The 23,389-nt window shown below is 35.8% G+C and overlaps 1 protein-coding gene across 1 annotated transcript in view; it reads right to left on the bottom strand.

The window, feature by feature from the left end:
* The window catches only part of LOC117343094 (pneumococcal serine-rich repeat protein-like), a 132,481-nt gene that overhangs the window by 74,082 nt on the left and 35,010 nt on the right, over window positions 1–23,389 (bottom strand). Inside the window, exons 44-72 of the mRNA XM_033905392.1 lie at window positions 23,180–23,327; window positions 22,643–22,717; window positions 21,779–21,835; window positions 21,230–21,304; window positions 20,178–20,434; window positions 19,859–20,006; window positions 19,322–19,396; window positions 18,457–18,513; window positions 17,908–17,982; window positions 16,856–17,112; window positions 16,537–16,684; window positions 16,000–16,074; window positions 15,135–15,191; window positions 14,831–15,007; window positions 10,927–11,136; window positions 10,565–10,774; window positions 10,203–10,412; window positions 9,840–10,049; window positions 9,477–9,686; window positions 8,543–8,752; window positions 8,181–8,390; window positions 7,820–8,029; window positions 6,894–7,103; window positions 6,531–6,740; window positions 5,604–5,813; window positions 5,242–5,451; window positions 3,952–4,161; window positions 3,024–3,233; window positions 2,662–2,871 (exon numbers count right to left, since the gene is read on the bottom strand). Coding sequence (XP_033761283.1) covers window positions 2,662–2,871; window positions 3,024–3,233; window positions 3,952–4,161; window positions 5,242–5,451; window positions 5,604–5,813; window positions 6,531–6,740; window positions 6,894–7,103; window positions 7,820–8,029; window positions 8,181–8,390; window positions 8,543–8,752; window positions 9,477–9,686; window positions 9,840–10,049; window positions 10,203–10,412; window positions 10,565–10,774; window positions 10,927–11,136; window positions 14,831–15,007; window positions 15,135–15,191; window positions 16,000–16,074; window positions 16,537–16,684; window positions 16,856–17,112; window positions 17,908–17,982; window positions 18,457–18,513; window positions 19,322–19,396; window positions 19,859–20,006; window positions 20,178–20,434; window positions 21,230–21,304; window positions 21,779–21,835; window positions 22,643–22,717; window positions 23,180–23,327 — 4,831 coding nt within the window. The remainder of the gene's footprint in view (window positions 1–2,661; window positions 2,872–3,023; window positions 3,234–3,951; window positions 4,162–5,241; window positions 5,452–5,603; window positions 5,814–6,530; window positions 6,741–6,893; window positions 7,104–7,819; window positions 8,030–8,180; window positions 8,391–8,542; window positions 8,753–9,476; window positions 9,687–9,839; window positions 10,050–10,202; window positions 10,413–10,564; window positions 10,775–10,926; window positions 11,137–14,830; window positions 15,008–15,134; window positions 15,192–15,999; window positions 16,075–16,536; window positions 16,685–16,855; window positions 17,113–17,907; window positions 17,983–18,456; window positions 18,514–19,321; window positions 19,397–19,858; window positions 20,007–20,177; window positions 20,435–21,229; window positions 21,305–21,778; window positions 21,836–22,642; window positions 22,718–23,179; window positions 23,328–23,389) is intronic.

Raw genomic sequence — 23,389 nt, 5'->3', positions numbered from 1 at the left:
AGATCTCGATACAGATGTCGTTGTTGGTGCAGATGTGACATTCACTGATATTGAAATAGAGATTTTGCGTTTTGTAACTAAATAATGCAGTTTTGTATTGAAAATTTAGTACTAATGGTGTTATATATTGCTTAACATATACTTTCTAATCTCAGTCTCACAACGTTTTTTGATGTGTGACAAATCTTAAATGTGAAAATGGGTTTATTTCTTCGCTATTCCCAATTTTAAGAACTTACATTAGTGTGAATTTCTTAGAATGGTGATTTCGTTTACACGTTGGAAGTCTAAATTTCTTATGTTGTCGTTAAATGCGATTCGGAAGTCTTGGTGTGCATGCCGTATTAATGTCAATGGCTAGAGATGTCTACATGTATACAATGTTTACATTATTAGTATGTCAGGTCAAAGCCTGCATGTACATCAATGTGCATTTGACAATAATAAATACGTGGCGATACACGAAGAATCATTGTCAATACGTGTAATCACGGCTGATGTGAGAACTTGAACGGGCTTGGAATATTATTTGACAAGGGGATGGCTATGTTACTGAGTGATGTTTGTAAATGCAAATTGCCACACTACTCACTGCAATTTTGGTATTGCATGTAATGGTAGGAATTACGAATTACCAAACGTTAGATTATGAGGTTCCAGTTGCGTGAACCGACGTTGACATTGTAATAGAAGACCTAAGGGTGTTCGGATAGTTAATGGAATGTATATATTGAGACTACTTTTGGTTGATTAGTAAAATACATTTCTAAGACACAGACCGGTTACATGATAGCTTGTCTACACATTACTGTAGTCTGGATTTGTACCGCGATCTTTCGCGTCATTAGTTAGTTGTCAAAATGACTGTAATATGTTCTTATATAAAACTGCATTCTTCAACCTGTCACATGACATCTCCGGCACTAAAGGCGATGGATTTATTTAATGAAAGTAAATCCCGTGGACGATGTTTTCTACAATTTGCATATGATGTTTCTTTGTGGAGTTCATTGAAGTCTCAGAGACGCTTTTCTCAGGCTTTAGATGTCAAAAGTGTTGCTGTTTTGAATAGTTTTCATAGTTATGCTTCAGAGAAAGGAAAACTTTTGAGGTATTCATGTAAGTTAATCAAATAGGGCTTATACAGGTATTTTACTGATGAATAAGTTCACAAAAGCTTAGCATGTGTTGCCGGTATAATATTTTTTTCGGGCAGTTTTTTTTTTATTTATAACTGGGGAAAAGATATCTTTATGCATCGTCCAATATGATATTTATTCGTGTTTAAGAATATAACAGTTTAAGTTGTTTCCATCAAAATAGGTTTATAGCGTAACTTAAAAGCTTACTTTGTATAATTAAAAATAAACTCATGGCATGGTCGGTAACTTTGGGCGATTTCATATCCAAACATCTTTGTACTTTTAATCAGCGACGAATGCTATTCTGATTAAATTGCTAATGTTTCTGAAGAGCTAAAATTATATTAAAATAGCAGGATCAGTTGACCATACCGGTCGTTGTTGTCTCCACAGATGGCGTGGTAGTTAATTCTGGTGATGTAGCGGATGATGGCGTAGAACCAGTAGTGGTTGACGCGGTGCTAGGTGTCGTTGGAACAGATGTTGTTGGCGCAGACGTAGTAATCTCTGAGGTTGTCTGTTTTTTAGTTACGGTTGAGGACGGGAAAGATGTTGTAGAGCCTACACTATGGGTAATCTCCTCTGTCAGAATATCAAATGCATTATGAGATGCATGATGCAGTTTAGTATTCAATCATGCTCAAACACCATATATATTGTTCTGTTTCTTTTTCAAGACGTCTTTTTCAACATGAACTAAATGTTTTCCGAGCTCATTCATTTCGAACACGACATTATCTGAAATTTGCATATATGTTTCTTTGCTGAGTGAATAGATAGCAGAAAAACGCTTTCACGTGTCGAAAGAGTCACTGTTTTAGTGTCACTGTGATGTAACCGATGATGGATAATATTTAGTATTCCTCACGCACCATATCAATTGTGAAATTTTATTTTTCAAGACGTCTTTTTCAACATCACCTTAATGCTTTACAAGCTCGTTCATTTCGAAGACATTTTCTGAAATTGGCATATATGTCTCTTTGCGGAGTGGATAGATCGCGGAGAAACGCTTTTAAGCCTTCACGTGTATTTCGCTGATGAACAAGTTCAGTAAAGCTCAACATTCATCGCTGGTATAATATTGCTATAGAGTGGACATATCATATAATGCGGTAAATTATGTTTCTGTGTACGATATGATATTCTATGACGATACTCGATTATTTCGATTTTATGCTACCGCCGGTGGTAAATTCGTTATTTTTCAGGCATTTCTTTATTCAATTTACATTCTTGGGAATAACGTATTTGATTGATAACGGAATGTTATATCATTTCGTATTTTAAAATCGACCAGTTTAAGTTGTTTCCATCAAAGCAGAATAATAGCGAAGCTTAGAATGTAGATATGCATGAATTAAATACAAAACTTAATGGTATTGTCGATAATCCTGAGAAATTGCATGTCAAAAAAAGTTTTGTACTTTTACAAAAGCGATGATTGCTATTTTTATCACAACGCTGATGATTCCGAAGAGCTAGGATTGTATGAAATAATCATATCAGTTGACCTTACCGGTCGTTGTTGTCTCCACAGATGGCGTGCTAGTTAATTCTGGTGATGTAGCGGATGATGCCGTAGAACCAGTAGTGGTTGACGCGACACTAGAGGTCGTTGGTACAGATGTTGTTGGCGCGGACGTAGTAACCTCTGAAGTTGTCTGTTTTGTAGTTGCGGTTGAGGAAGGTGAAGATGTTGTAGAGCCTACACTATGGGTCGTCACCGCTGTCAAAATTATAAAGTAATTCAAAAGAAATTAATGGAATGGTCAATAATCTTGAGAAATTGCACAAAAAAGATGAATGTTATTCTTATTACAACGCTTATGTTTATGAAGTGCTACAATTGTATTAAATAGACAGATCAGTTGACCATACCGGTCGTTGTTGTCTCCACAGATGGCGTGGTAGTTAATTCTGGTGATGTAGCGGATGATGGCGTAGAACCAGTAGTGGTTGACGCGACACTAGAGGTCGTTGGTACAGATGTTGTTGGCGCGGACGTAGTAACCTCTGAAGTTGATTGTTTTGTAGTTACGGTTGAGGAAGGTGAAGATGTTGTAGAGCCTACACTATGGGTAGTCACCTCTGTCAAAATATCAAATGCATTATGAGATGTGTGATACAGTTTAATATTCAGTATTCCTCACACACCATGTCAATGGTGAAATTTCTTTTTCAAGACGTCTTTTTCAACATAACCTAAATGCTTCCCAAGCTCGTTCATTTCGAAGACATTTTCTGAAATTGGCATATATGTCTCTTTGCGAAGTGGATAGATCGCGGAGAAACGCTTTTAAGCCTTCACGTGTATTTCGCTGATGAACAAGTTCAGCAAAGCTCAACATTCTTCGCTGGTATAATATTGCTTTAGTGTGGACATATCATATAATGCGGTAAATTATGGGGTTTTTTTTGTGTACGATATGATATTCTATGACGATAATCGATTATTTCGATTTTATGCTACCGCCGGTTGTAAATTCGTTATTTTTCAGGCATTTCTTTATTCAATTTACATTCCTGGGAATAACGTATTTGATTGATAACGGAATGTTATATCATTTCGTATTTTAAAATCGACCAGTTTAAGTTGTTTCCATCAAAGCAGAATAATAGCGAAGCTTAGAATGTAGATATGCATGAATTAAATACAAAACTTAATGGTATTGTCGATAATCCTGAGAAATTGCATGTCAAAAAAAGTTTTGTACTTTTACAAAAGCGATGATTGCTATTTTTATCACAACGCTGATGATTCCGAAGAGCTAGGATTGTATGAAATAATCATATCAGTTGACCTTACCGGTCGTTGTTGTCTCCACAGATGGCGTGCTAGTTAATTCTGGTGATGTAGCGGATGATGCCGTAGAACCAGTAGTGGTTGACGCGACACTAGAGGTCGTTGGTACAGATGTTGTTGGCGCGGACGTAGTAACCTCTGAAGTTGTCTGTTTTGTAGTTGCGGTTGAGGAAGGTGAAGATGTTGTAGAGCCTACACTATGGGTCGTCACCGCTGTCAAAATTATAAAGTAATTCAAAAGAAATTAATGGAATGGTCAATAATCTTGAGAAATTGCACAAAAAAGATGAATGTTATTCTTATTACAACGCTTATGTTTATGAAGTGCTACAATTGTATTAAATAGACAGATCAGTTGACCATACCGGTCGTTGTTGTCTCCACAGATGGCGTGGTAGTTAATTCTGGTGATGTAGCGGATGATGGCGTAGAACCAGTAGTGGTTGACGCGACACTAGAGGTCGTTGGTACAGATGTTGTTGGCGCGGACGTAGTAACCTTCTGAAGTTGATTGTTTTGTAGTTACGGTTGAGGAAGGTGAAGATGTTGTAGAGCCTACACTATGGGTAGTCACCTCTGTCAAAATATCAAATGCATTATGAGATGTGTGATACAGTTTAATATTCAGTATTCCTCACACACCATGTCAATGGTGAAATTTCTTTTTCAAGACGTCTTTTTCAACATAACCTAAATGCTTCCCAAGCTCGTTCATTTCGAAGACATTTTCTGAAATTGGCATATATGTCTCTTTGCGAAGTGGATAGATCGCGGAGAAACGCTTTTAAGCCTTCACGTGTATTTCGCTGATGAACAAGTTCAGCAAAGCTCAACATTCTTCGCTGGTATAATATTGCTTTAGTGTGGACATATCATATAATGCGGTAAATTATGGGGTTTTTTTGTGTACGATATGATATTCTATGACGATAATCGATTATTTCGATTTTATGCTACCGCCGGTTGTAAATTCGTTATTTTTCAGGCATTTCTTTATTCAATTTACATTCCTGGGAATAACGTATTTGATTGATAACGGAATGTTATATCATTTCGTATTTTAAAATCGACCAGTTTAAGTTGTTTCCATCAAAGCAGAATAATAGCGAAGCTTAGAATGTAGATATGCATGAATTAAATACAAAACTTAATGGTATTGTCGATAATCCTGAGAAATTGCATGTCAAAAAAAGTTTTGTACTTTTACAAAAGCGATGATTGCTATTTTTATCACAACGCTGATGATTCCGAAGAGCTAGGATTGTATGAAATAATCATATCAGTTGACCTTACCGGTCGTTGTTGTCTCCACAGATGGCGTGCTAGTTAATTCTGGTGATGTAGCGGATGATGCCGTAGAACCAGTAGTGGTTGACGCGACACTAGAGGTCGTTGGTACAGATGTTGTTGGCGCGGACGTAGTAACCTCTGAAGTTGTCTGTTTTGTAGTTGCGGTTGAGGAAGGTGAAGATGTTGTAGAGCCTACACTATGGGTCGTCACCGCTGTCAAAATTATAAAGTAATTCAAAAGAAATTAATGGAATGGTCAATAATCTTGAGAAATTGCACAAAAAAGATGAATGTTATTCTTATTACAACGCTTATGTTTATGAAGTGCTACAATTGTATTAAATAGACAGATCAGTTGACCATACCGGTCGTTGTTGTCTCCACAGATGGCGTGCTAGTTAATTCTGGTGATGTAGCGGATGATGTCGTAGAACCAGTAGTGGTTGACGCGACACTAGAGGTCGTTGGTACAGATGTTGTTGGCGCGGACGTAGTAACCTCTGAAGTTGATTGTTTTGTAGTTACGGTTGAGGAAGGTGAAGATGTTGTAGAGCCTACACTATGGGTAGTCACCTCTGTCAAAATATCAAATGCATTATGAGATGTGTGATACAGTTTAATATTCAGTATTCCTCACACACCATGTCAATGGTGAAATTTCTTTTTCAAGACGTCTTTTTCAACATAACCTAAATGCTTCCCAAGCTCGTTCATTTCGAAGACATTTTCTGAAATTGGCATATATGTCTCTTTGCGAAGTGGATAGATCGCGGAGAAACGCTTTTAAGCCTTCACGTGTATTTCGCTGATGAACAAGTTCAGCAAAGCTCAACATTCTTCGCTGGTATAATATTGCTTTAGTGTGGACATATCATATAATGCGGTAAATTATGGGTTTTTTTTGTGTACGATATGATATTCTATGACGATAATCGATTATTTCGATTTTATGCTACCGCCGGTTGTAAATTCGTTATTTTTCAGGCATTTCTTTATTCAATTTACATTCCTGGGAATAACGTATTTGATTGATAACGGAATGTTATATCATTTCGTATTTTAAAATCGACCAGTTTAAGTTGTTTCCATCAAAGCAGAATAATAGCGAAGCTTAGAATGTAGATATGCATGAATTAAATACAAAACTTAATGGTATTGTCGATAATCCTGAGAAATTGCATGTCAAAAAAAGTTTTGTACTTTTACAAAAGCGATGATTGCTATTTTTATCACAACGCTGATGATTCCGAAGAGCTAGGATTGTATGAAATAATCATATCAGTTGACCTTACCGGTCGTTGTTGTCTCCACAGATGGCGTGCTAGTTAATTCTGGTGATGTAGCGGATGATGCCGTAGAACCAGTAGTGGTTGACGCGACACTAGAGGTCGTTGGTACAGATGTTGTTGGCGCGGACGAAGTAACCTCTGAAGTTGTTTGTTTTGTAGTTGCGGTTGAGGAAGGTGAAGATGTTGTAGAGCCTACACTATGGGTCGTCACCGCTGTCAAAATTATAAAGTAATTCAAAAGAAATTAATGGAATGGTCAATAATCTTGAGAAATTGCACAAAAAAAGATGAATGTTATTCTTATTACAACGCTTATGTTTATGAAGTGCTACAATTGTATTAAATAGACAGATCAGTTGACCATACCGGTCGTTGTTGTCTCCACAGATGGCGTGGTAGTTAATTCTGGTGATGTAGCGGATGATGGCGTAGAACCAGTAGTGGTTGACGCGACACTAGAGGTCGTTGGTGCAGATGTTGTTGGCGCGGACGTAGTAACCTCTGAAGTTGATTGTTTTGTAGTTGCGGTTGAGGAAGGTGAAGATGTTGTAGAGCCTACACTATGGGTAGTCACCTCTGTCAAAATATCAAATGCATTATGATATGTGTGATACAGTTTAATATTCAGTATTCCTCACACACCATGTCAATGGTGAAATTTCTTTTTCAAGACGTCTTTTTCAACATAACCTAAATGCTTCCCAAGCTCGTTCATTTCGAAGACATTTTCTGAAATTGGCATATATGTCTCTTTGCGAAGTGGATAGATCGCGGAGAAACGCTTTTAAGCCTTCACGTGTATTTCGCTGATGAACAAGTTCAGCAAAGCTCAACATTCTTCGCTGGTATAATATTGCTTTAGTGTGGACATATCATATAATGCGGTAAATTATGGGTTTTTTTGTGTACGATATGATATTCTATGACGATAATCGATTATTTCGATTTTATGCTACCGCCGGTTGTAAATTCGTTATTTTTCAGGCATTTCTTTATTCAATTTACATTCCTGGGAATAACGTATTTGATTGATAATGGAATGTTATATCATTTCGTATTTTAAAATCGACCAGTTTAAGTTGTTTCCATCAAAGCAGAATAATAGCGAAGCTTAGAATGTAGATATGCATGAATTAAATACAAAACTTAATGGTATTGTCGATAATCCTGAGAAATTGCATGTCAAAAAAAGTTTTGTACTTTTACAAAAGCGATGATTGCTATTTTTATCACAACGCTGATGATTCCGAAGAGCTAGGATTGTATGAAATAATCATATCAGTTGACCTTACCGGTCGTTGTTGTCTCCACAGATGGCGTGCTAGTTAATTCTGGTGATGTAGCGGATGATGGCGTAGAACCGGTAGTGGTTGACGCGATGCTAGGTGTCGTTGGTACAGATGTTGTTGGCGCGGACGAAGTAACCTCTGAAGTTGTTTGTTTTGTAGTTGCGGTTGAGGAAGGTGAAGATGTTGTAGAGCCTACACTATGGGTCGTCACCGCTGTCAAAATTATAAAGTAATTCAAAGAAATTAATGGAATGGTCAATAATCTTGAGAAATTGCACAAAAAAGATGAATGTTATTCTTATTACAACGCTTATGTTTATGAAGTGCTACAATTGTATTAAATAGACAGATCAGTTGACCATACCGGTCGTTGTTGTCTCCACAGATGGCGTGGTAGTTAATTCTGGTGATGTAGCGGATGATGGCGTAGAACCAGTAGTGGTTGACGCGACACTAGAGGTCGTTGGTGCAGATGTTGTTGGCGCGGACGTAGTAACCACTGAAGTTGATTGTTTTGTAGTTGCGGTTGAGGAAGGTGAAGATGTTGTAGAGCCTACACTATGGGTAGTCACCTCTGTCAAAATTATAAAGTAATTCAAAAGAAATGAATGGAATGATCAATAATCTTGAGAAATTGCACAAAAAAGATGAATGTTATTCTTATTACAACGCTTATGGTTATGAAGTGCTACAATTGTATTAAATAGACAGATCAGTTGACCATACCGGTCGTTGTTGTCTCCACAGATGGCGTGGTAGTTAATTCTGGTGATGTAGCGGATGATGGCGTAGAACCAGTAGTAGTTGACGCGACACTAGAGGTCGTTGGTACAGATGTTGTTGGCGCGGACGTAGTAACCTCTGAAGTTGATTGTTTTGTAGTTACGGTTGAGGAAGGTGAAGATGTTGTAGAGCCTACACTATGGGTAGTCACCTCTGTCAAAATATCAAATGCATTATGAGATGTGTGATTCAGTTTAATATTCAATATACGTCTTTTTCAACGTTAACTTAATACTTCCTAACCTCATTCATTTCGAAGACGACATTTTCTGAAATTTGCATATATGTTTCTTTGTGGAGTTAATAGATCGCGGAGAAACACTTTTCAGCCTCCATGTGTCGAAAGAATCTCTGCTTTTGAGTGTATCTTTCGACATAGTTTTCAACCTTTTTGCAATTTTGTTAAGTTTCGTTGTTTTCCTTTAGACAAAGGCATATTTGTCAGTTAATCAAAGCGGGCATATACAAGAAGTATTTCGCTGATGTACAAGTTCAGCAAAGCTCAACATTCGTCGCTGGTATAATATTGATTTAGTGTAGACATATCATATAATGCCGTCAATTATATTTTTGGCGTACAATATGATAGTCTATGACAGTACTTGATTATTTCGATTCTATGCTACCGTCGGTTGTAAATTCATTATTTTTCATGCATTTCTTTATTCCTTTTATTCCTAGGAATCAGTTGTTTTAAGGATTATGGAATTGATATTGGTTCCTATATTAGAAACAACTAGTTTATGCTGTTTCCATCTTGAGAAATCAAAAAAAGTTTTTGTACTTTTAAAAAAAACATTGATTCCTGTTTTTATCACAACGTTGATAATTCTTAAGAGCTAGGATTGTATGTTATAATCATATTAGTTGACCTTACCGGTCGTTGTTGTCTCCACAGATGGCGTGGTAGTTAATTCTGGCGAGGTAGCGGATGATGGCGTAGAACCAGTAGTGGTTGACGCGACACTAGAGGTCGTTGGTACAGATGTTGTTGGCGCGGACGTAGTAACCTCTGAAGTTGTCTGTTTTGTAGTTGCGGTTGAGGAAGGTGAAGATGTTGTAGAGCCTACACTATGGGTAGTCACCTCTGTCAAAATTATAAAGTAATTCAAAAGAAATTAATGGAATGATCAATAATCTTGAGAAATTGCACAAAAAACGATACATGTTATTCTTATTACAACGCTTATGTTTATGAAGTGCTATAATTGTATTAAATAGACAGATCAGTTGACCATACCGGTCATTGTTGTCTCCACAGATGGCGTGGTAGTTAATTCTGGTGATGTAGCGGATGATGGCGTAGAACCAGTAGTGGTTGACGCGACACTAGAGGTCGTTGGCGCAGATGTTGTTGGCGCGGACGTAGTAACCTCTGAAGTTGATTGTTTTGTAGTTGCGGTTGAGGAAGGTGAAGATGTTGTAGAGCCTACACTATGGGTAGTCACCTCTGTCAAAATTATAAAGTAATTCAAAAGAAATTAATGGAATGATCAATAATCTTGAGAAATTGCACAAAAAACGATACATGTTATTCTTATTACAACGCTTATGTTTATGAAGTGCTACAATTGTATTAAATAGACAGATCAGTTGACCATACCGGTCATTGTTGTCTCCACAGATGGCGTGGTAGTTAATTCTGGTGATGTAGCGGATGATGGCGTAGAACCAGTAGTGGTTGACGCGACACTAGAGGTCGTTGGCGCAGATGTTGTTGGCGCGGACGTAGTAACCTCTGAAGTTGATTGTTTTGTAGTTGCGGTTGAGGAAGGTGAAGATGTTGTAGAGCCTACACTATGGGTAGTCACCTCTGTCAAAATTATAAAGTAATTCAAAAGAAATTAATGGAATGATCAATAATCTTGAGAAATTGCACAAAAAAGATGAATGTTATTCTTATTACAACGCTTATGGTTATGAAGTGCTACAATTGTATTAAATAGACAGATCAGTTGACCATACCGGTCGTTGTTGTCTCCACAGATGGCGTGGTAGTTAATTCTGGTGATGTAGCGGATGATGGCGTAGAACCAGTAGTGGTTGACGCGACACTAGAGGTCGTTGGCGCAGATGTTGTTGGCGCGGACGTAGTAACCTCTGAAGTTGATTGTTTTGTAGTTGCGGTTGAGGAAGGTGAAGATGTTGTAGAGCCTACACTATGGGTAGTCACCTCTGTCAAAATTATAAAGTAATTCAAAAGAAATTAATGGAATGATCAATAATCTTGAGAAATTGCACAAAAAAGATGAATGTTATTCTTATTACAACGCTTATGGTTATGAAGTGCTACAATTGTATTAAATAGACAGATCAGTTGACCATACCGGTCGTTGTTGTCTCCACAGATGGCGTGGTAGTTAATTCTGGTGATGTAGCGGATGATGGCGTAGAACCAGTAGTGGTTGACGCGACACTAGAGGTCGTTGGTACAGATGTTGTTGGCGCAGACGTAGTAACCTCTGAAGTTGATTGTTTTGTAGTTACGGTTGAGGAAGGTGAAGATGTTGTAGAGCCTACACTATGGGTAGTCACCTCTGTCAAAATATCAAATGCATTATGAGATGTGTGATTCAGTTTAATATTCAATATACGTCTTTTTCAACGTTAACTTAATACTTCCTAACCTCATTCATTTCGAAGACGACATTTTCTGAAATTTGCATATATGTTTCTTTGTGGAGTTAATAGATCGCGGAGAAACACTTTTCAGCCTCCATGTGTCGAAAGAATCTCTGCTTTTGAGTGTATCTTTCGACATAGTTTTCAACCTTTTTGCAATTTTGTTAAGTTTCGTTGTTTTCCTTTAGACAAAGGCATATTTGTTAGTTAATCAAAGCGGGCATATACAAGAAGTATTTCGCTGATGTACAAGTTCAGCAAAGCTCAACATTCGTCGCTGGTATAATATTGATTTAGTGTAGACATATCATATAATGCCGTCAATTATATTTTTGGCGTACAATATGATAGTCTATGACAGTACTTGATTATTTCGATTCTATGCTACCGTCGGTTGTAAATTCATTATTTTTCATGCATTTCTTTATTCCTTTTATTCCTAGGAATCAGTTGTTTTAAGGATTATGGAATTGATATTGGTTCCTATATTAGAAACGACTAGTTTATGCTGTTTCCATCTTGAGAAATCAAAAAAAGGTTTTGTACTTTTAAAAAAAGCATTGATTCCTGTTTTTATCACAACGTTGATAATTCTTAAGAGCTAGGATTGTATGTTATAATCATATTAGTTGACCTTACCGGTCGTTGTTGTCTCCACAGATGGCGTGGTAGTTAATTCTGGTGATGTAGCGGATGATGGCGTAGAACCAGTAGTGGTTGACGCGACACTAGAGGTCGTTGGTACAGATGTTGTTGGCGCGGACGTAGTAACTTCTGAAGTTGTTAGTTTTGTAGTTGCGGTTGAGGACGGTGAAGTTGTTGTAGAGCCTACACTATGGGTAGACAGCTCTGTCAAAATTATAAAGTAATTCAAAAGAATTTAATGGAATGATCAATAATCTTGAGAAATTGCACAAAAAAAGATGAATGTTATTCTTATTACAACGCTATGTTTATGAAGTGCTACAATTGTATTAAATAGACAGATCAGTTGACCATACCGGTCGTTGTTGTCTCCACAGATGGCGTGGTAGTTAATTCTGGTGATGTAGCGGATGATGGCGTAGAACCAGTAGTGGTTGACGCGACACTAGAGGTCGTTGGTACAGATGTTGTTGGCGCGGACGTAGTAACCTCTGAAGTTGATTGTTTTGTAGTTACGGTTGAGGAAGGTGAAGATGTTGTAGATTCTACACTATGGGTAGTTAGTTCTGTCAAAATGTCAAAATTCCTCAGACACAGTATCTATTATGAAATTCCATTGCAAGGTTTCAAGAAGAATTTTCTTTCATGCATTTGAACCTCGTCCATTTGCATTTTCTTACATTGGCATGCTTTTTCCTCTATTGCTAAAGGATCTCTATCTATTGATATGGTTTTACCACGGTTTTTCAGCTCAAGTCAAAATGGATTTTTGAAGAGTTTATTACTTTTCATATAGACGTCGGCATGGTTTTGATGTCATTATGGCAGTTCATTAATTCTTTCGTGTTCAAGTATGCAAATGATTGCGTTAAATGTATACTTTTGTTTTTATTTAAGGACAAAGGTAAGATATGCATGCTTTTTCAATACTACTCTCAATATACAGTTTAATTTCATCTGGCTTTATTATCAGGATACTTGTGATAATGTTGGCAATGTAGAATATACATTCCATCGGCTGTTACCTGGTCTGTTATAATCATATTAGTTGACCTTACCGGTCGTTGTTGTCTCCCAGATGGCGTGGTAGTTAATTCTGGTGATGTAGCGGATGATGGCGTAGAACCAGTAGTGGTTGACGCGACACTAGAGGTCGTTGGTACAGATGTTGTTGGCGCGGACGTAGTAACTTCTGAAGTTGTTAGTTTTGTAGTTGCGGTTGAGGACGGTGAAGTTGTTGTAGAGCCTACACTATGGGTAGACAGCTCTGTCCAAATTATAAAGTAATTCAAAAGAATTTAATGGAATGATCAATAATCTTGAGAAATTGCACAAAAAAAGATGAATGTTATTCTTATTACAACGCTATGTTTATGAAGTGCTACAATTGTATTAAATAGACAGATCAGTTGACCATACCGGTCGTTGTTGTCTCCACAGATGGCGTGGTAGTTAATTCTGGTGATGTAGCGGATGATGGCGTAGAACCAGTAGTGGTTGACGCGACACTAGAGGTCGTTGGTACAGATGTTGTTGGCGCGGACGTAGTAACCTCTGAAGTTGATTGTTTTGTAGTTACGGTTGAGGAAGGTGAAGATGTTGTAGATTCTACACTATGGGTAGTTAGTTCTGTCAAAATGTCAAAATTCCTCAGACACAGTATCTATTATGAAATTCCATTGCAAGGTTTCAAGAAGAATTTTCTTTCATGCATTTGAACCTCGTCCATTTGCATTTTCTTACATTGGCATGCTTTTTCCTCTATTGCTAAAGGATCTCTATCTATTGATATGGTTTTACCACGGTTTTCAGCTCAAGTCAAAATGGATTTTTGAAGAGTTTATTACTTTTCATATAGACGTCGGCATGGTTTTGATGTCATTATGGCAGTTCATTAATTCTTTCGTGTTCAAGTATGCAAATGATTGCGTTAAATGTATACTTTTGTTTTTATTTAAGGACAAAGGTAAGATATGCATGATTTTTCAATACTACTCTCAATATACAGTTTAATTTCATCTGGCTTTATTATCAGGATACTTGTGATAATGTTGGCAATGTAGAATATACATTCCATCGGCTTGTCTACCTTTTTCTTCAAAATATCGCTGTATTTTTTTGTGATTTAAAATGTATCGTTTGTTTCAGCAAAAAACTTTTCAATGAAACCTATAATTCAACCAAATTTTAACCGATCAAAAAATAGTACCAAATTTTACAGTACAAGTAAATGCTATATAGATGCAATTCATAAGACCATTTTGACAGCAATGAACATATTTTTGGCTTGTTATTTGAAAAAAAAAGGGTAGTGACAGTGTCTTTTGTTGATGTTTGACCCGTAATTACGTTGATTTTACTTGATAAAATGTGCATTACATATATAAAGCGTATACATAGTTTTGAGATCATATTAGTATTTCCGCTTAGTCGTCCTTTCTGCCAAATTTATGACAAAACAAGAAAGCAAAGATTCTATAGGTTCGATAACTATATCGTGTGTATACCAGTGAAGAAAGTTCATGTGAAAGAAACATAAGTTTCATCGAAGTGAATGCATAATTTTTTGGTTATAACAGAGCGCTTATTCTTAATCACTTATACAACATTTCTGACATGCTTAACTAGGCGAGATCTTCTTGCAACTGAGATAAAAATGCATTTCATTTCCATAAGAAAACATTATGTAGTGTTTCTTTATCAACACTTCTAAAATTAAAGAACGTGACTTACATAATATTGCGGTTAACTTTTATCTCAGATAGAAATGGATTGCACCTCATACATACAACAAGTATTCAGACAATTCTAACGTATGCGATTCCCATATTGAATAATTTGATGTGTTGCATTCAGCAAGTATTCAAATATGTCTTTATAACATGTGCGATTCCCATATTTGTTGCATTTGCTTTGTTCGTATAAACGTCGTTAGTTTAAAAAATGTCTGCAATTATATATTACCAGTGCTTATTTCCGATGTCTTACTGGCTGATGTTGACGCTGATGTAGATGGTGTTGATTGTGTTGCTGGTGTAGTTGACGATGTTGCTGATGACGTAGTTGATGGTGTTGTTGCTGGTGTTGTTGATGTTGACGGCGTAGATGTTGAAGTCTCTATTTCAGTTGTTGTGGATGTTCCTATGAAACCAGACCAAATAACAGTAACCGATTCTTTCTACATGAAAACAAGCAATTAATCGTGATTGGTTATCTGAACTTTTCAGAACTTTTGTTGATCATCAATATGTATGCGTAAAGCTGTTACCTGTTGTGGTAGATGTGGTTGGAGCCTCGGTTGTAGAGGGTGGGGTAGATGTTGTCCCTGTAATATAACATAATAGTAAGAATGGAACGACGTGGTTTTTTTTCTATATTATGTTTAATCTGAGACGCAATAGAGAAAGTGCAAGTAAGATAAGATAGGTCCTGTTTATAACTGTTAATCATTCCTAAGGACAAATTATATTTGGAAAAATATTTCCTAAATGCAAGGAAGTATTGGCTATTGAAAGATTTGCATTAAGATGTATGTTTGTGATAGAAACCAAGTGAAAATTGTAGTATAGGATTTGAATAACATCAATATGTTTGCGATATCAATATTTTGACATGCCTTTTTATGATGAGTTCATTTCACACAGATTCATTTTCTGAACAGAAAGATTATCACGTTATTTAGACATACATATCCAATAACATTTCGGATACTCATATAACATAACCTCGTAAATAATTTACGTATGTAAAGTATATGGCTGTACTCTTGTAATAGAAAATGCCAATTACTTGCAAATGTTGGTTATTCAGAAATATGTCAGAACGAAATCAAAACTGCCAATACAAGATTTGGTTATGTGTTTGTATCTTGTTGATGGAGTACTGAACTTTTGAATATGCTCCTCTAAACCATTAAATTGAATTTGATTTGTAGATTTTGTCCTCCGTATAAATCACTAAAAGAATCCATTAAAACGTATGTGTATTGTAACAGATGTAGGTTTCTACTGACAAAACCATTCAATGCAAACATATACATCGGTTAGCATGTATTACGGATGCGATATGTCTGTTGGTAACAAAAAACAAGCTTGATGTACAATACACGTATTGTAAATGCATCTTATTCAGACCTGTTGAGCTGCTGGTAGTCGGACGAGTTGTTGAGCCAGTGGACACCGACGTTGTCGTACTTGGTGCTGTTGTTACTATAATACAGAAGAACAAAAACGCGATATCAGTTTTCAAGCACGTATCATATTAAAACAACACAAGATATCATGATAGCAGTCTTATGCCGCTTATCAATTCGGAAATATACCTATCACAGTTGTAATAACACGGGCATTATACTAAACTAATGTAGCATTAATAATCATGAGATAAAGGCGAAAGCAGTTTCAAGCTATCACAACGAGTCAGACATGTGCATTAAACAATGCAATACAAAACCAAACCATTCGGGTCTGTTTTGATGCAGTGAGTAAACGGTTAGTTGCATTTCAAGCATAGGGTTGTAATCGAAGGCTACAAGGAGTGAAACAGATACCATTCCCTTTTTACATCTCTATGGTGAAATAATTTTACGAACTCGTAACTCTATCCGACTTGTTTTACAACTGATCAGATTTTGATCACAAAAATGATAATATGAATATGGATTTAATTACCTTGTTTGTAACAAGCCTTAATCTTAACGTCAGTCAAAGCAGGTTGTCCAGATGGTGTTGGCTTAAGGACGACACTCAACGTAGATCCGGTCTTACCACCCAGGTTTAGAGTAACTATTGTGTTGGTCAATGGCGAGGATACTTGCTCCTAAGAGAAATTAATATCAACAAAACATACATTATTATTGAACTATATCTAACTGCCCAAATATCGCTTCGTCCATATTTCAAAATACAAAGGAGGAATATATAGTGTATGCTTGTTATTATGTTTCTGGTTTATTCATACTTTCGATAAACGCAATTTAACCAAATTTACCTCCACTGGTTGACCGACAGGGTTGCCATTTTTGTCTATCACCGTTACAGTGACTTTTTGGATAGCCGTTACCGAGGCGGTATATTCGAGGAATTCAACAGTGTTTTGTAGAGCATTGATCGTGTACTTGATGACAGAAGGTTGGCTGGCATCACTTGACGCGAACGGAGATTTAATTCCATCTCCGTTTCCATTTTCAACAACTGTGTTAACGTCCTCTACATTAGAACCGCCGTCAATCATGAGAGACACGCATTCTAAAAAAGGTATTAAGTAAAGTTTAAAATTTCATCAACATTTTTGACTGATTAAATATGTTGAAATTTCGAAATTCTTTTTTCATATAAGAATCATTCTTACATAACATATGATAATAAATCTCATCATAATATTTTTGATAATCTGCCATATTACGAAAAAATGCTTCCTTCGACTCAATCGTTTTTTTCTTTTGATTCCTTTTGTTTTTAAATTTGTATTTAACGCATGATGGTGACTATATACATAGTCATGACTGTATGTTTGGTTATTTAGCGTTGATTTTTCACTTATTTTTGGCATCATTGTAGACCTAGAGCGACGAGGAGTTTGTAAATGCTAGCGTTCATTGGAATAAAAAGGAATCTAATGTAAACACTAATATCATCCCGATGTACAACTACATTTTGTTAACGATATTATTGTTCCTCATCAGAATGACTCAATAAAACAAAAATAAATGATTTTTGTCATGGACAGATGTCGAAAGAGTAGTATCGGGGGATCCATGAAGAGAAAGATACATTCCTTTGATGTAGTTTAATATCCGATGTTTGATAGTTATAATTTATGTTGAATACTTCATTGTTGCATTTTGATTCCTTAACGCAGCTATAGCAAAGCTTCTATTTTCATATCCATTTGCAAAGTTCATGAACAAAACATCGAAAACTGATGTTGATAATGCATTTAAAATGAATGACACGATAAATGGATCAGCTTGAGATTCACTACAAGACTGGTATTCACGTTATATATATTTATGACTTTTACAAAATGAAGCATGCACTTACCTGTTGTGGTAGATGTTGTTGGCGTCTCGGTTGTTGAAGGTGTCGTAGTGGTTGTGGCTTTTGTTGATGTTGCACCTATTATTTGATTTGAACGCCATTGGTAAAACGTACATACTACTGTCTTGTAATCAATTTTGTACAACTTTGAGGTTATGTTGGTTCGTCAGTTTCATACTTATAACTTTATGTCAAATATATGACGAGAGTACAGGCGTCATTATGTAGATCGGTGATTAGGTATATCGACTAAATAACAGTGATTCAGTTGCATGAGTAAGATAAAATGAATAATCTAATGTGGATTTAATTTGTTTTAGTTATCGAAGGGGGATGTTAAAATATGGGTTAATAACATCAAATTTGAAATTGAACAATGTTTCTGATGGCGTAGGTGTTGATGTATCTACTTCAGTTGATGTGGCTGTTCATATGAAACCAGACCAAATAATAGTAACCAATTCTTTCTACATGAAAACAATCAATTAATCGTGATTGATTATCTCAAATTTCATTTTTTTTATCATCAAAGTGTTCGCATAAAGCTGTTACCTGATGTGGTAGATGTGGTTGGAGCCTCGGTTGTAGAGGGTGGGGTAGATGTTGTCCCTGTAATATAACATAATAGTAAGAATGGAACGACGTGGTTTTTTTTCTATATTATGTTTAATCTGAGACGCAATAGAGAAAGTGCAAGTAAGATAAGATAGGTCCTGTTTATAACTGTTAATCATTCCTAAGGACAAATTATATTTGGAAAAATATTTCCTAAATGCAAGGAAGTATTGGCTATTGAAAGATTTGCATTAAGATGTATGTTTGTGATAGAAACCAAGTGAAAATTGTAGTATAGGATTTGAATAACATCAATATGTTTGCGATATCAATATTTTGACATGCCTTTTTATGATGAGTTCATTTCACACAGATTCATTTTCTGAACAGAAAGATTATCACGTTATTTAGACATACATATCCAATAACATTTCGGATACTCATATAACATAACCTCGTAAATAATTTACGTATGTAAAGTATATGGCTGTACTCTTGTAATAGAAAATGCCAATTACTTGCAAATGTTGGTTATTCAGAAATATGTCAGAACGAAATCAAAACTGCCAATACAAGATTTGGTTATGTGTTTGTATCTTGTTGATGGAGTACTGAACTTTTGAATATGCTCCTCTAAACCATTAAATTGAATTTGATTTGTAGATTTTGTCCTCCGTATAAATCACTAAAAGAATCCATTAAAACGTATGTGTATTGTAACAGATGTAGGTTTCTACTGACAAAACCATTCAATGCAAACATATACATCGGTTAGCATGTATTACGGATGCGATATGTCTGTTGGTAACAAAAAACAAGCTTGATGTACAATACACGTATTGTAAATGCATCTTATTCAGACCTGTTGAGCTGCTGGTAGTCGGACGAGTTGTTGAGCCAGTGGACACCGACGTTGTCGTACTTGGTGCTGTTGTTACTATAATACAGAAGAACAAAAACGCGATATCAGTTTTCAAGCACGTATCATATTAAAACAACACAAGATATCATGATAGCAGTCTTATGCCGCTTATCAATTCGGAAATATACCTATCACAGTTGTAATAACACGGGCATTATACTAAACTAATGTAGCATTAATAATCATGAGATAAAGGCGAAAGCAGTTTCAAGCTATCACAACGAGTCAGACATGTGCATTAAACAATGCAATACAAAACCAAACCATTCGGGTCTGTTTTGATGCAGTGAGTAAACGGTTAGTTGCATTTCAAGCATAGGGTTGTAATCGAAGGCTACAAGGAGTGAAACAGATACCATTCCCTTTTTACATCTCTATGGTGAAATAATTTTACGAACTCGTAACTCTATCCGACTTGTTTTACAACTGATCAGATTTTGATCACAAAAATGATAATATGAATATGGATTTAATTACCTTGTTTGTAACAAGCCTTAATCTTAACGTCAGTCAAAGCAGGTTGTCCAGATGGTGTTGGCTTAAGGACGACACTCAACGTAGATCCGGTCTTACCACCCAGGTTTAGAGTAACTATTGTGTTGGTCAATGGCGAGGATACTTGCTCCTAAGAGAAATTAATATCAACAAAACATACATTATTATTGAACTATATCTAACTGCCCAAATATCGCTTCGTCCATATTTCAAAATACAAAGGAGGAATATATAGTGTATGCTTGTTATTATGTTTCTGGTTTATTCATACTTTCGATAAACGCAATTTAACCAAATTTACCTCCACTGGTTGACCGACAGGGTTGCCATTTTTGTCTATCACCGTTACAGTGACTTTTTGGATAGCCGTTACCGAGGCGGTATATTCGAGGAATTCAACAGTGTTTTGTAGAGCATTGATCGTGTACTTGATGACAGAAGGTTGGCTGGCATCACTTGACGCGAACGGAGATTTAATTCCATCTCCGTTTCCATTTTCAACAACTGTGTTAACGTCCTCTACATTAGAACCGCCGTCAATCATGAGAGACACGCATTCTAAAAAAGGTATTAAGTAAAGTTTAAAATTTCATCAACATTTTTGACTGATTAAATATGTTGAAATTTCGAAATTCTTTTTTCATATAAGAATCATTCTTACATAACATATGATAATAAATCTCATCATAATATTTTTGATAATCTGCCATATTACGAAAAAATGCTTCCTTCGACTCAATCGTTTTTTTCTTTTGATTCCTTTTGTTTTTAAATTTGTATTTAACGCATGATGGTGACTATATACATAGTCATGACTGTATGTTTGGTTATTTAGCGTTGATTTTTCACTTATTTTTGGCATCATTGTAGACCTAGAGCGACGAGGAGTTTGTAAATGCTAGCGTTCATTGGAATAAAAAGGAATCTAATGTAAACACTAATATCATCCCGATGTACAACTACATTTTGTTAACGATATTATTGTTCCTCATCAGAATGACTCAATAAAACAAAAATAAATGATTTTTGTCATGGACAGATGTCGAAAGAGTAGTATCGGGGGATCCATGAAGAGAAAGATACATTCCTTTGATGTAGTTTAATATCCGATGTTTGATAGTTATAATTTATGTTGAATACTTCATTGTTGCATTTTGATTCCTTAACGCAGCTATAGCAAAGCTTCTATTTTCATATCCATTTGCAAAGTTCATGAACAAAACATCGAAAACTGATGTTGATAATGCATTTAAAATGAATGACACGATAAATGGATCAGCTTGAGATTCACTACAAGACTGGTATTCACGTTATATATATTTATGACTTTTACAAAATGAAGCATGCACTTACCTGTTGTGGTAGATGTTGTTGGCGTCTCGGTTGTTGAAGGTGTCGTAGTGGTTGTGGCTTTTGTTGATGTTGCACCTATTATTTGATTTGAACGCCATTGGTAAAACGTACATACTACTGTCTTGTAATCAATTTTGTACAACTTTGAGGTTATGTTGGTTCGTCAGTTTCATACTTATAACTTTATGTCAAATATATGACGAGAGTACAGGCGTCATTATGTAGATCGGTGATTAGGTATATCGACTAAATAACAGTGATTCAGTTGCATGAGTAAGATAAAATGAATAATCTAATGTGGATTTAATTTGTTTTAGTTATCGAAGGGGGATGTTAAAATATGGGTTAATAACATCAAATTTGAAATTGAACAATGTTTCTGATGGCGTAGGTGTTGATGTATCTACTTCAGTTGATGTGGCTGTTCATATGAAACCAGACCAAATAATAGTAACCAATTCTTTCTACATGAAAACAATCAATTAATCGTGATTGATTATCTCAAATTTCATTTTTTTTATCATCAAAGTGTTCGCATAAAGCTGTTACCTGATGTGGTAGATGTGGTTGGAGCCTCGGTTGTAGAGGGTGGGGTAGATGTTGTCCCTGTAATATAACATAATAGTAAGAATGGAACGACGTGTTTTTTTTCTATATTATGTTTAATCTGAGACGCAATAGAGAAAGTGCAAGTTAGATAAGATAGGTCCTGTTTATAACTGTTAATCATTCCTAAGGACAAATTATATTTGGAAAAATATTTCCTAAATGCAAGGAAGTATTGGCTATTGAAAGATTTGCATTAAGATGTATGTTTGTGATAGAAACCAAGTGAAAATTGTAGTATAGGATTTGAATAACATCAATATGTTTGCGATATCAATATTTTGACATGCCTTTTTATGATGAGTTCATTTCACACAGATTCATTTTCTGAACAGAAAGATTATCACGTTATTTAGACATACATATCCAATAACATTTCGGATACTCATATAACATAACCTCGTAAATAATTTACGTATGTAAAGTATATGGCTGTACTCTTGTAATAGAAAATGCCAATTACTTGCAAATGTTGGTTATTCAGAAATATGTCAGAACGAAATCAAAACTGCCAATACAAGATTTGGTTATGTGTTTGTATCTTGTTGATGGAGTACTGAACTTTTGAATATGCTCCTCTAAACCATTAAATTGAATTTGATTTGTAGATTTTGTCCTCCGTATAAATCACTAAAAGAATCCATTAAAACGTATGTGTATTGTAACAGATGTAGGTTTCTACTGACAAAACCATTCAATGCAAACATATACATCGGTTAGCATGTATTACGGATGCGATATGTCTGTTGGTAACAAAAAACAAGCTTGATGTACAATACACGTATTGTAAATGCATCTTATTCAGACCTGTTGAGCTGCTGGTAGTCGGACGAGTTGTTGAGCCAGTGGACACCGACGTTGTCGTACTTGGTGCTGTTGTTACTATAATACAGAAGAACAAAAACGCGATATCAGTTTTCAAGCACGTATCATATTAAAACAACACAAGATATCATGATAGCAGTCTTATGCCGCTTATCAATTCGGAAATATACCTATCACAGTTGTAATAACACGGGCATTATACTAAACTAATGTAGCATTAATAATCATGAGATAAAGGCGAAAGCAGTTTCAAGCTATCACAACGAGTCAGACATGTGCATTAAACAATGCAATACAAAACCAAACCATTCGGGTCTGTTTTGATGCAGTGAGTAAACGGTTAGTTGCATTTCAAGCATAGGGTTGTAATCGAAGGCTACAAGGAGTGAAACAGATACCATTCCCTTTTTACATCTCTATGGTGAAATAATTTTACGAACTCGTAACTCTATCCGACTTGTTTTACAACTGATCAGATTTTGATCACAAAAATGATAATATGAATATGGATTTAATTACCTTGTTTGTAACAAGCCTTAATCTTAACGTCAGTCAAAGCAGGTTGTCCAGATGGTGTTGGCTTAAGGACGACACTCAACGTAGATCCGGTCTTACCACCCAGGTTTAGAGTAACTATTGTGTTGGTCAATGGCGAGGATACTTGCTCCTAAGAGAAATTAATATCAACAAAACATACATTATTATTGAACTATATCTAACTGCCCAAAT

The sequence above is a fragment of the Pecten maximus genome, chromosome 15 (assembly GCF_902652985.1).
Source record: "Pecten maximus chromosome 15, xPecMax1.1, whole genome shotgun sequence".
NCBI lineage: Eukaryota > Metazoa > Mollusca > Bivalvia > Pectinida > Pectinidae > Pecten > Pecten maximus.
The sequence above is the reverse complement of the archived record's forward strand: the minus strand, read 5'-3'. Positions and strand labels throughout refer to the sequence as shown.